We start from the raw sequence: 14,850 nt of genomic DNA, 5'->3' as shown, positions 1-14,850 counted from the left end.
GCCATAGCTGACCACCTGTCATAACCTCATAAAAACATACTTATGTATTCTGTCTGTATGAATATTTCAGCTGTTTATTTTTAATGTACTCATATTATGGTGAAAAATTCTATATCATTGTAAGGTTATTCCTAGGTGAAGGAATCACTGGATAAACAACTACACACATGAATAAATTAAGTTCTGTTAATTCCATCAGGTTACATTTTCTGTGTTTACAAAATAAAATATCTTATTTAAACCACTGCATTTTTGGAGCTTTATCTAACATACCAAAGTCGTAGAGTGCAATGTCCATTGCTATTGTTAACTTCCCAAATATATAATAGATGTCATAAAGCAACCTATTAAATGACTTTATACGCAGAGGATATTTTAATTTGCTCCCATTACAAGCATCAAAAGTACATTTGGCAGTAAAATAAATAAATGCCGCATTGTAGTGCCTTGAGAATTTTGGTGTAAATTCTAGAGACACTCAGTTTTCCACAGTCTCGAACACCTGACATTTTAAGTACTAGGGTGAGAGAGTGGAGATGTGTCTACCTCGTCGTCGGTTTCTGTGTGTGCAGGATGGATGTGTATCAGGAGAATATAGCAACAGTGACAGTTGATCGACATGGACAAGTGTTTGCAGTGCACGCCTGAGAAGCTGTATGTCCAGTACAAGGAGCAGGCACGCTCTATTCCTTGATGGTGTAATGACTGTTTTGTTGTGAACAAATGAATTATGTATTGAACTAAAGACTTTAACATTTGACTTTTGGGTGTTGGACTTGCGAGAAGCAAGAACTGGTGTTGTAGTGGTTATTAAATCAAACATATTATAATTGTATTTGTTAGTTTCTAATGGTCCAAGATGGGGCTGACTAGCGAGAGTTGAATGTTTGTGTGAAACTTGTGAAGTTGTTTTATTGTGGGGATGAAAATACAACAGAGTTGAACAAAAGTATCCTGAGAGTACAGAATCATTTCAAGAGAAGAAAAGAAGTCTATTTTGAAATTCCTTTAACCAGCTATAGTCTTTGGAGAAGAAGAGTTTGTGAAGATCGATGCAGCTGTCTGACCCGAGAAGAAGATCAGTTGCACACAATACGTGAGTCACTACGAGAGACATGTGAGTCTTGCACCCCAGTACCATACTGTCTCATGTCATCCGAAGACCATTAGAACGTGGTGACCTACATGACAGGACCCGAAGAAAATGGGAATTTGAAGACAGAAACGGAAAGAAGACATTAGGTGTTGCCATAGCAACCAAGCCTAACAACATCCAAGAACTGTTTCCAGTAATCGTGTTGAGTCCAGTGCACAAATGGAAGAAATTTGCAAGTGCAGTGCTGTAAAAGATGTGAAAAGTAAGAGAGAGAACTGGAGAGAAGACCCTAACTTTTCAACTAAGATGTTCCGGTGTACCGACGCCGACGGCACCAGCTGGTGCTCACCATTGCTGTTTCCGCGTCTGCTCACCAATGATGACACTGAAACCAACATCCAATGCTGCCGGCGCCAGTGCTGTCCACTGGCACTGATTATACATTTGCACACCAACGCAGCTGGAACTGTATGCCGGGTGAGCGGAAAACAATAATTATTTGGTAAAGTTGAAGGAACTGGGCATGATAAACTGTTAGTGTAGTTATTGTATTCAGTGGTGAATTTTCTTTAGATGATTGCTAGGTCCCAATCCATAAAATTATGGCTCAAGAACAGCAACAAACTTCAGAACCAACTGTGGCCGTTAAGGTGAATAGTGGAATGCCAGACTTGTCTGAATTAGTGAATTTAATTAAAGCCCAGCAGGCAGATTCAGCAGCTGTAAATGCTGAAATTGCTTCCTTAAGAACAGAGTTAAATGCTGAAAATGGTTCCTTTAGACAAGAACTAAATGCTAGATTAGATGACCAAAGTGCTAAATTAGGTAACCAGAGAACAGAGTTAAACGATCAAAATGCTTCCTCGAGTGATGAACTGAGTGCGAGTTTAAGTAAAAACTAGAAGCACAAATTGTAACTTTAAGTGAAAAATTAAATGCTCAGAATGAAGCTGTAAGGAGGAAATAGGTTTAGTACATTTTAGTACTGGGAAAATAGCAGGAAAGTTAAAGGGGGGAGGTACTGTCATGAGTGATAAAATACCAGTGGTCATAGGATTCAGAAAAGACCCTTTTTTAGGGTAGTGAGGACAGAAAGAAACCAAATTTTAAGAGAGGTTAGGGCTGGGACAAACCTTCAGTTTGAGAAAGAAACCAAAAAACATAATTCTGGCTTATTACATGAGCAAAAACTGCCATTGGTTAAGAATTTTCAACAGTCAGCAGATATTTTAACTCTACCCAATTTTAACTCTGTCAACGTGAAATGTCAGCTATATTTATTGCATCAAAATATTCGAGGACTGAGAAATAAAATTAATGAATTAATTATCTGCATAGATGAATTAGAGTCTTCAAACCCAGATGACATAATCTGCCTCTTTGAACATCATGTGACCACTGGTATAGAACTTTTAAGTGTTACAGGGTTTAGGTTTGCATCTCACTTTTGTAGATCAGAAATGGAGAAAGGAGGAGTTGTCACATTCATCATGAACATTCATAAATTTAAGAACATAGACATTAATAAATTTTGCCTAGAATAGCATATGGAAGCATGTGCAACAGAAGTAGAATTTCACAAAAAATCCTTCATAATATTAAGTGTATGTCGAGCATCTGCAGGTAACTTTAATCTGCTCGTAAACCACCTTGAAGCTGTACTGGCCCATTTAACAACCAAAAACAAAGAAATAGTGGTTGCTGGTGATTTCAATGTAGATTTCCTTAAAGACTCTCTTAATAAGAACTTATTTGAGTTAGTAACACTATCATTCAGCTTAATTCCCACTGTAAAGTTCCCCACTAGGGTAGCCAATTGCTCACAAACAGCCATTGATAATATTTTTATAGAAAAGTCCAATGAACAAAATTGTATTACAAAACCAATAGTCAATGGCCTCTCAGACCATGACATGCAGTTCCTTCTGTTAAATGTTAATACTGAACAGGATACAAACTCTGTTAAATCTGAGCTCAAGAGGGTAATCGATAAGCCAAAAATTGATTATTTCAGGACACTCCTCAGAGACATTCACTGAACTGATGTTTACAGAGCTCATGGCATGAATGAAAAATATAACACTTTTGCTAATAAAGTGCTTACCTTATTCGAACACTGTTTTCGCCCAAAACTTACCAAGGTTAGAGCAAAGTCTACAAAGAAGCCCTGGATTACTCAAGGAATGGGAGTATCTTGCAAAACAAAAATAAAACTGTATCTGTCAATCCGAAACAGTTCCGATGTTGATGCTATAGAACATTACAAGAAATCCTGCAAAATATTAAAGACTGTAATACGGACATCAAAGCAAATATATTACAAGGAAAACAGTCATATTAGATAACAAAATAAAGACAATATGGGAGACCGGTAGAACCAGACGTGAAGAGGAACAAATAGCATTAAGAGTAAATGATACATTGGTGACAGATGTGTATAGTGTTGCAGAACTTTTTAACTAACAATTTATAACTGTTACTGAAAAGATGGGGTTGTCAGGTTCGGTAGATGCTGCTATGGAATACCTCAGACAAGACATTTAGAGTAACTTCCATAATATGAATCTGACCCTCACTACCCCAGCAGAAATAATGTCCATCATAAAATCTTTAAAATCAAAAACATCTAGTGGGTATGATGAAATATCAACAAAGTTAATTAAAGAATGTGATTCTGAGCTAAGTAACATATTAAGCTATCTGTGTAGCCAGTTGTTTATCAGTGAAATATTTCCTGAATGGTTAAAATATGCTGAAGTTAAGCCACTGTTTAAGAAGGGAAATAAATAAATAGCATCAAATTTCTGTCCAGTTTCACTGTTGCCAGCATTCTCAAAAATTTTACAAAAAGTAATGTACAATCGATTTTATAACCATCTTATCTCAAATAACATACTGTCAAAGTCACAGTTTGGATTTCTAAAGGGTTCTGATATTGAGAAGGCTATCTACACTTACAGTGAAAATGTGCTTAATTCATTAGACAAAAAATTGCAGGCAACTGGTATATTTTGTGATCTGTCAAAGGCATTTGACTGTGTAAATCACAATATCCTTTTAAATAAATTAGAATATTATAGTGTAACAGGAAATGCTTCAAAATGGTTCAAATCTTATATCTCTGGCACGAAACAAAGGGTGTTACAAGGAAAGAGACATGTATCAAGCTATCAGGCATCATCCAACTGGGAACTAATTACATGTGGGGTCCCACAAGGTTCCACTTGGGGGCCCTTACTTTTTATTATGTTTATTAATGACCTTTCATCAGCAACATTACCAGATGCCAAGTTCGTTTTGTTTGCCGATGATACAATCATTACAACAAATAGCAAATCAAGTGTAGTATAACAAAGATCGGCTAATGAAATATTTTTGGACATTAATCACTGGTTCCTAGCCAATTCTTTGTCACTAAACTTTGAAAAAACACACTACATGCAGTTCAGAACTTGTAAGGGGTGTCCCACGAGTATATGCCTAACATACAATGACAAGCAGATAGAAGAAGTGGATGGTGTTAAATTCTTGGGATTACAGCTTGATAATAAATTCAACTGGGAGGAACACACCACAGAAAGGCTGAAGCATCTTAACAAATCTCTATTTGCAATGCGAATTGTGTCCAGACATAGGGGATATAAACATGAAAAAGCTGGCATACTACTATGCTTACTATCATTCCATAATGTCATATGGGATTATTTTTTGGGGTAATTCAACAAGTCAAGCTAAAGTTTTCTGGGCACAAAAATGTGCAGTAAGAGTTATATGTGGCGTGAACTCGAGAACATCCTGCAGAAGCCTGTTTAGGGAATTAGGGATACTAACTACTGCTTCCTAATATGTTTATTCTTTAATGAAATTAGTCATTAAAAATATATCACTTTTTCAAACCAACAGCTCAACTCATGGAATCAATACTAGAAATAATAATCTTCACAAGGATTTAAAGTCACTTGTGTGTAAGTACAATCTAACTTCTGCACCACTTCAGTGCAGTGATGTGTTCGTTGTAAATAAATGTTATAGTAGTTGTATTACATGTTTATTACCTTATAAATAAATTTAAAAAACTTTTTAAATATGTTCTACATCCTGGAGGACCTCCTCACTACGGATCAATTGGAATGAAAGTAAATCTAATCTAGTTTTAATGCTCAGAGTGAAACCTTGAACAGTCAAGCAGCAAATTTGTTTTATTTTTAAGGACTGAATTTGACCTTTAAATGATAAGGTAGAAAATCGAGGTTAGATATAAAGAGTGAATCACTAGTTCTTTGAATACTCACATTAATCAACTATTTATTGAATTTAACCAGAAACAGGATGAGCTACTTCAGGATTTAACAAACAAATTATAATTTGACATTGAAGATAAATGTAACAATGTAGAAATGGAACATGTCGAAAAATTAGGATCATTTCAAAGCGTATGCAATGTTACTTTTGATGTTGTAAATCAGAGGTTGCACACCCTGAAGGATAGTATTGAGAAACAAGATAAGCTAATTCCTTTTGTCCAATCACAAATTGCAGGTGTCAACACTCAAGTTGATACCATGGAAAGGGATTTTAAAGAGAAACTAGCGACATCAGATACCTTAAATATAAGCAATCTGAAGGAACAAGAAGAAGAGTTAATAGACAGAAAAGTGGCCGAGAGAGTAACCCCTAACAACATTTCTTCAGATTTAGCTCTGGAACTTATTGATATGAAGAAAGGCATAGATAGTTTATGGAAAGAATTCAAATTTATCCAGGATAAGGTAGACAAAAAAGTGACTTCTTCTAACATGGTGTTAACCAGTGAGGCAATAACTGACCTACAATGGGGAGCAAATTCTGGACTATCCAGGCTGTTTCCAAAATTTAAGCCAGACAGGAAGTACACCCAGCTCATTTTCTGAAACGATTTAACCAAGCCTTGCTGAAAAACTGGGAAATACTCATAGAAAGATAGAGTTCATGGTAGGGTACCTTTTAGGAGAGGCTTCAGAATGGGGCACTGTGAACATTGAGAATTTTTCATCTTGGGCCAATTTCCAGAAAAAGTTTAAGGAGAAGTATTCGTCAGCAAGTGCCCAAGAAAAATTATTATCTGATTTATGGGACTCAAACTATTATAACGGTATGTGGGGAACAATGAGAAGGTGTTTACACTGGCGTTTGTTATGGCCAAAGTACTTAGATCAACCCATGAAGGAAGAAGAGTTGGTTAGGATCTTAATAAGGTGATTACCTATCTACACTAGGAAAGATATAGTATGCAGTGGATGGAAGACCATAGAAGAATTGTTATCCTTTGTAGATGCACTTGATGCCATAAGCAAAGACAGGGATGAGAACGTACATCAAAGTGAAAGTCAGAATTTCCAAAGAAATAACAATAGTACTAACAGTAATTATAAGAGACATGAAGCTAATCTAGCTAGAGTATACCAGTGTAGTCAGAATAGTGATAGTGAAAGTTGTCAAATAAACATCCACCTTCAAATATAGGGCCAGTAATGTCGCAGGAATTTGTACCTTGTAGCAATGGAGTACAAAATGGAAATGTAAAATCCCGATTTGGTAACCAGCTGGTAATTATAAACAATGAGGAAAACGTTATGCGATCTGGATTCAGAACCGGGGCCCAAGTCATAGATATACATTAGGAGGTCTAGCTTATAATAAATATGTTAGCTTTACACATAACATACTGACCAAAGACTGGTTGTTGGTAGAAGAACCTAGCTTAACTACTGTTAATCCACGACCAATTATAATTGGAAGGGTAAAAGATTTTTAGGTTAACATATTTATTGAATCTGGTAGTGAAGTGTCACTTATTTCTAATGATTTTTTTAATACATTACGAACTAAACATAACTTACCGCTATTACCTGTAACAGGAGTGTACATAGTAGGTATTACTGGGACCAAAAGTGAAGTTGTGAAACATGACATCCAGGTGAACTGCATCACTAGGAATATCCTATTTCGTCAGACACTTTTAGTAGTGGAAAATATCAATAGGGATGTGTTGTTTGGCATAGACTGCCTATCAAAATTTAACGTAATATTAAATTTTTAGGACAATTTTCTTTATTTTAGTAATGATTACAATAAATATTGTGTAAAGTTTGTGACTGACAGCTATAGTAGTAAAGAAATAACTGAGAAGCAGCGACAGTGAAATTGTTGCCAGAGATTGAAAACTTAAGTCAGGCATCACACCGAGCTGACATACAAAATAAAGTAATATTAACCAACAACCAAAAATTGGATTTAGCTAAAATTCTATTGGAATATGAAATGATATTTTCTGACAGTCCAGGTAGTATTAGTGACTAGTTATGTAAATTTAAGATCAAAGATAACACTCTATTTTTCTGTAAACCTTATCTGATACTGGTGAGCTTGAAAGAAGCAGTTAAAGAAGAAATACATAAGATGATTGACAGCAAAATAATAGAACGTAGTACAAGTGTTATGAATAACCCTTTAGTAGTGGTAAAAAAGGCTACAGGGGGTGTGCAGTTAGTGCTAGACACATGTACTTTGAATAAACACATAGAGACAGAACGAGACAGTCCAAATTTGAAAAAGCACAGTATTTTAACATGGTGGACCTGTCTGCTGGGTATTGGCAAATTCAGTTACACTCTGATTCAAAGAAGTATACAGCGTTTCTATTTGATGGGAAATCATAACATTTTAATGTGTCACTGTTTGGACTAAATATCTCGGTGTCTGTTTTTATACGCGCACTGGACGAGGTGTCAGGAAGGGAATTGTTAAGGGATTTGATAATATATGTGGATGATATCCTTATTATATCCACTACTTGGGAAGAACATTGTATAACCCTAAGGAAAACCCTGAGGTGGTTTAAAGAAAACAGAGTTACAGTAAAACTATCCAAGTTGCACTTTGCGAGGCAAGAGCTCAACTTTTTAGGGCATATCGTCGGACTGCAGGGAATTAGACCAGATCCAGAACATATGAAGGCTATTATGGAATGTCCATCTCCTAGAAACATTACAAAATTGAAGGAATTTATTGGAATGGCTGGGTATTATAGACTATATATATGAAGTCAAGAACTGAACGCCCCAAGACTTTTGTGTTTATTACAGAAGGGAATACCATGGATTTGGGACCAAGAGGCCAATGATGCATTTGAAAATGTGGAAAAAGCATTAGTAGAATCACCTATATTACTCCATCTGGTTATGGGTGAACCATTTAAGATTGCAACAGATGCTTTCGACTTTTTCAAGGAGAGTGGGGTCTGGAAAGCACCATTCACAGATCTATAGCTTTTGCTAGCCGAAGTATCAACAAACATGAGTTAAACTACACAGAAACAGAAAAAGAACTATTGGCCATAGTATGGAGTATACAAAAATTCCAACACTAATTTGAAATGTACAGAAAGACCCGGCGTAATTTTGTGATTAATTTTATGACAATAGAATATCCGCACAACAGGGCACAAGAAATGGCTCAAAGAATAACCGACAATATCCATCATGATTCCTACTTTACAGAAATATATGCTATGTGTAATAGAAAATATTTACCTCCTAATCAAGCAGAGAAATGGAAAATTATAGGGCAAAATCTGTTTCAGAGAGACAGTATAACATCTCAACGGTGGCGTTTATGCATCCTGAAGTTAATGGATGACAAAATTGTGTGGTATGTCCATACAGGGCATGGACATTTCAGAATAAAAAAAGTGTATAACCCACATGAACAAGTCCTATTATTTTAAAAAGTTGGGATATAAGGTAGTATCTTTAATTAGATCTTGTGAAACCTGTCAGAAAGTAAAAGAGAGTAACACTCATGTTAGTTACAAAATGTATTCAATCATCCGTAAGGCATTACAAGATCTTACAGCAGCGGACTTCTTTGGACCAATTCCAAAAGGAAAGGGAGGAGTGGCATACATTTTTGTTCTCATAGAGTGTTGGTCTAAGTATGTTAAGTTGTATCCTATTAAGAAAGCAAATACACCAACACTGATACACTGTCTGCAACAATACTTTGTCTAGGTGGGCAAACCAAAATGATTCCTCTATGATAATGGACCACAGTTTGTTAGTAAGGACTTTGAAGAATTCTTAGCATGGGAAGATATTCATCAGGTATTAATCTCCAACTATAATCTGTCTTTTAACCTGTGTGAAAGGGTTATGAAAAAAATTGGGAAATTATGTCGTACATACTGCCATGAAAGACATACGTCATGGGCAATGAAAGTTAAAGACTTTGAGCTTATTTTAAATGAATTGCACATTAATCAACTGGATTAATTCCTTTGGAAGTAATAGGTAAACCTTTGTGGGAGAACCCCTTATTAAATATTTTACTTGGCTGGAACAGCCTACTGTTGATTACCAACTTAATCAACAACAGTTTCTAAGAACTTAGTTGAAAGAGCACAACAACAAGTGAATAAATATAATGAGAAGGCTGTTGAACCTAAGTATAATGTTAATGACCTAGTCTTAGTAAAACAGCATCTCCAGAGCTCTGCTCTGAAGAAAGAAACACACAATTTTTTTCAAAAGTATGAGGGAGGGTGCAGACAGTGGTACATCCCAAAGCCTTAGTTTTAGTGGATCCTCTCACAGGATCAGGAAAAGGAAAATACAGTGTAAAAGACATAAAGTTGTATATCTCCCAGGGATGTTAATGTTCTGTGTTAGCGGGCGGAGTGACGACTGCTGGCTCCTGAGTTGTTTTCGGTGTTCCTTCTGAGGTTAGTTTTCCTGCACCAAATTACCTTCAACTCTTCAACTATCCTGTAATCTATTCTTGAATTCTTAAACTATCCTATAATTTTAGTATATAGGAAACCGGATGTGACTACAAGATTAGGATCAATTTAAGAGAATCACAGATGAACAGTGACCTCTAAACATGAAATGAAGCAAATAAAATATTTGAGTGAAAAGTATATCATCGTGATACTATTCAAACAAAGTAATATCTAGACTTCAGAAACTGAACAGAGTACTTTATGTGTATATGAAATATAGTGTAAAGTGAATGACTAACCAACCATAATATTGTAGTGTATGATTTTCTATTTCTATAGAATATCTTATACCTTTTGTGAGACGTAAGGTAAAGGGGAAGGTTTGTGTCACTTTTGGAAGGGGTGGGTAGTGTAAGTACAAGCATGACTAACAGTAATTACACACCCCACCTTTCAGACAACCCTCGCTGACAAGTGTAACTGATTCGTCACCGTTTGCCGTTCAATAGATGTTGCTAAGATTTTTCTTCGGGGGCTTCAAAGGTGAAGGTGAGAATGTCCATTCTGTATGTGATGTTTAACATCATACTTCCTCTGGCTTCTCACTCAAGCACTGGCAATGTAGGGATCCTGGGGAAGGGGGCTGGGAAGGATTTCCTGTCTTTGGGCTATCTTCTTTCACTTCTTCGATCTTAACAACTGTCTCTACTTTTTCCTTTTTTACTTCTCTGTTGAGTACCTATCCATCTTTCCCTCGTTTCATATGCATATCCTTCTATTACTGAAGTCCTTCTCAATTTTCGTGATTCAATATAACCTTCAACTTATTTCACATAAGTTGGCCGAAGAATCAGGATACACAAACACACATCTACATACACACAAAGATATACTTAAACACAAATAGAAGAATTATGAATTAGAAACCAGAAGTAATGCCAGAACTGCCAAGGGAGGTAGGGGAATAAAGATATATGTACATCTGAGTCGATGCACATATTACATTGTTGATACGTGACGGTTCTGTACCGTTTTTTTGTCTCTCTCAAATGTATAGTTACATGTGCCATGCTAGTCCTTTGAGAAAAGGCATAGTATCTACTGGGAGTTAGTAAATACAGGTGGACATAGTATCTACTATGTTTAGGCATGACATCTGTTTATATGGCAGAAGTGAGGAGTGAAAGAGGATTCTAGGGTATTAGATTAAGTACTAGAAAGTGGAACAGAAATATAGAGTAGATTTGTAAATTTACCAGAGAATATTTAAGAATAGTATACATAAAGTTGTATGCTAGGGCAAATGAACCAGGAGGCCTACTCAAGAAGGATACAGAGGCCGCACCCGACATTTGTTGGATGAGGGAAAGGGCAGATAGGAAGACGTATGAAAGGCTGACCTATACTGCACGGACAGGGGCACCAAGAAGGGGACTGGCCTTGTACTATAGGAGGATAGGAATGAGAAAGGGGCGTACCTGCCAAAACAGAAAGAGAAAGGGTACTCCTAGGACCTACCCATGTAAGATATAGGTACTGTTCCTAAAGGGAAAAGGGGCACTATTGTGACAGAAGTCACAAGTTTAAAGGGATGAGTCTGGTAAGTTTGAGTTCTATGCATAAATAGCCTCATTAACTTTCAGGTTTACAAATGTCCAAGAAGGCAACACTTTTATTCTACCCAGAGTTCCTCCAGATTACAATAAGTAATGATTCAGCAAATACTTAACAAGAAGTAGCACGGGAAGTAAGAACAAAGCAGCAGAATATGTATAAGTTATGTACACCTGTAATTTACAATTGGAAGAGTAATAGGAAACAGAGCTAACTCCAACATGGATTGAAAGGGTCGTGTATTATAATTGTGGTAAAATATGCACAGCTATTAGTAGAAAGAGAGGCATTGTTAAAAGATAAAGGATTATCTTGTGTAATTGTATATAAATATGTATAAAATATCACATGTTTGTGCCAAGAGGAGGGATATGTAGTGCTTTGAGAATTTTGGTGTAAATTCTAGAAACACTCAGCTTTCCACCCATCTCCAACACCAAATATTGTAAGTAAGAGGGTGAGAGAGTGGAGATGTGTCTACCTTGCCACTGGTTTCTGTGTGTGCAGGATGGACATGTATCAGGAGAATACGGCAATAGTGATGGTTGATCAGTGTGGACAAGTGTTTGCAGCACGCACCTGAGAAGCTGTATGTCCAGTACAAGGAGCAAGCATGCTCTATTCTTTAATGGTGTAATGACTGTATTGTTGTGAACAAATGAATTATGTATTGAACTAAAGACTTAAACATTTGACTTTTGGGTGTTGGACTTGTGAGAAGCAAGAACTGGTGTTATACTGGTTATTAAACCAAACATATTATAATTGTATTTGTTAGTTTCTAGTGGTCCAAGATGGGGCTGACTAGCGAGAGTTGAATGTTTGTGTGAAACTTGTGAAGTTGTTTTATTGTGGAGATGAAAATACAACAGAGTTGAACAAAAGTATCCTGAGAGTACAGAATCATTTCAAGAGAAGAAAAGAAGTCTATTTTGAAATTCCTTTAACCAGCTATAGTCTTTGGAGAAGAAGAGTTTGTGAAGATCGATGCAGCTGTCTGACCCGAGAAGAAGATCAGCTGCACACAAGATGTGAGTCAACTGTGAAAGACGTGTGAGTCTTGCACCCCAGTACCATACTGTCTCATGTCATCTGAAGACTGTTAGAGCATGACTCACACATATATGCAGACCTTAAAGAGCTGAAAAAAGGTACAAAACATTGATTGTAGAGTTTTGTCTGAGGAAATAATTTGGACAGATTTTTTTACCTACCCACACTGCAACAGGGATCACCAAAATAAACTTCCAGAATTCTGTGTGCTTTATTTTTCCTAATCAAAAGCATGTTCTTATATTTCTGGCTTATTTGATTGTGTAACTCATTAGTTCAAGCATATGCTTTTTTTGGTGACTTGTAAGTCAGGTCTTACTGATAAGTATGAGTAGAGCATAATATTAAGTTCGTGTTATCATAAGTAGTCTAATGGAAATGTTTCATGAAATTAATGAATTCAACTGTATTTTTAAAGAGAATACCAAAGTCAGTGTTGATTGGACTTGGTTTTACTATTCTGTTACTGTATGCAAAGTGTCTAATTAAATTGGAAAGAACAGTACCTTGCTTCTTGTGAAAACAGATGTATTAAATGTGCAACTTTAATTTTATGGGTAATGTTAATTTTTCTTTCTCAGTCAAAAATCCGTGAACTGGAAAAGAAAACGGAGCTTCAGAATGTCCGCCATGAAGAGCTTCTCCTTGAAATGGCAAGCATCAAACGATCAGCACAAAGTGCTAACACAGCACTGGCAGCAGCAGCTGCTGCTGCTGCTGCTGTCAACCACAACTCTCCTGAGTCAGGGCATTCAACACCAGGTACAATTTAAAACATAATAATAATAATAATAATAATAATAATAATAATAATAGAGTGCAATTCAATGATGGCCCCTGGATGTCCCACTCTGCACAATTTACAAGTAAAAGTTCACATAGTGGATATGTGGGATGGTCAAAAGAAAAGAGTCCCCATGTCTTATAAACAACATGCAGACAGTTCACTTGTTTATTGTAAGTAGCAAATTATTATTATGAAAAACAAGGTACTGAACATTCAATAGATCTGTAATTCAAAGGAGGTGTTGAAAATGTTCACGATAAACTTCGATACCGAACTCAGCAAGTCTCAACATTTTTTTGGAAACTTTTGCGAATTCATTTGGTAGGATTTCCACAGTTGCATTGTGAATGCTTGTTTTCAACTCTTCAATTGTATGTGAGTTGTGACTGTAGACGTAATCCTTTAAATTACCTTACAACTAAAAATCACAGGTAGACGGATCAGGCACTCTGGGAGGCCATAAACCTGTGGAAACAATACGTTCTTTTCCTAAATCTTCATAGACATGTGATATTGAAAACTGTGAAGTAACAACAAACATTTTGTTCGCCTGAAAAAGTCATTTTGCAGAACTGTATTCACAAGATGTTTCAAACTGCAATGCAGCACTGATCTCTAAATCACTGCTTGACATCACGTGATTCCCCTCGAGCACTACCCAAGTGTTAAGAAATAACCACACAGAGATAGCTGCAAATATCCCATTCAGTAGTTTATCATGGGACCTCTTTTTTATCTTGGCCATACCTTACTACCTCTGGTGGTAGCACAGGTGAGAAATCCAACATTACATGTTCTGATGTATTGGGACCTTGGATTCTAGGGATTTATAACATTTGTTGTGAAGAAGAAATGAGATTTACTGAAATCCCTTCCAAGTTAATGCTCAATAAAAAATACTATTTTATAACTTTGAAAGTAGTTTAGTTTATCTCCTGAAAACTGAGAGAAGAAGGAATTGGAATTACAGCTATAGAAAATTAGGTCACAAATTATATCATTGCAGGAAATAGGATCCTTTGATGAGACTGTAGTTGATACAGAACATTACAGTATTATTAGAGGGAAGACAGCACTGAGAATAATGGGAAGCATGTCATTGATTGGAATAGCATTTTAAGTAAACAAAAATTCATACTTAATTATCAGAGTTTAAGTCAAAATCAGAAATAATGCCCATGTTAACAGTGAAGTGCAATAATAAATGCTATATGCTCATAAATTGCAATGCATCTGTGAATGGAGATAACAAGAAATTTGCAGGTTGTAAATCAATTTTGGAATCGTTTAATAACTGAAATTTTCAACACACACACTAAAGGCAAGTTAAGATACTTCTTAGTGATGTCAAGGGGAAAATCGGAAAGGAAAAGAAATTTAAGAATATTGTAGGAGGACAAACAGAAACGGTGGAATACTTATTGATCATAATGTGGAACATGTTTCAGTTAAAACTGATACCCATACATTTTTGCAAATTACCAAGAAAAGTCAAAACTTTAATATCACCAAATCCAAATCTAGGAGAATTTCAGCTTTATC

General features: G+C 36.1%; 1 protein-coding gene across 1 annotated transcript in view; it reads left to right on the top strand.

Moving 5' to 3' along the window:
- The window catches only part of LOC124545803 (peripheral-type benzodiazepine receptor-associated protein 1-like), a 149,989-nt gene that overhangs the window by 103,345 nt on the left and 31,794 nt on the right, over positions 1-14,850 (top strand). The window contains exon 5 of the mRNA XM_047124749.1: positions 13,103-13,283. Within this exon, the coding sequence (XP_046980705.1) occupies positions 13,103-13,283 (181 nt within the window). The remainder of the gene's footprint in view (positions 1-13,102; positions 13,284-14,850) is intronic.

Source organism: Schistocerca americana, chromosome 8 (genome assembly GCF_021461395.2).
Source record: "Schistocerca americana isolate TAMUIC-IGC-003095 chromosome 8, iqSchAmer2.1, whole genome shotgun sequence".
In the NCBI taxonomy this organism is placed as follows: domain Eukaryota; kingdom Metazoa; phylum Arthropoda; class Insecta; order Orthoptera; family Acrididae; genus Schistocerca; species Schistocerca americana.
The sequence above is the reverse complement of the archived record's forward strand: the minus strand, read 5'-3'. Positions and strand labels throughout refer to the sequence as shown.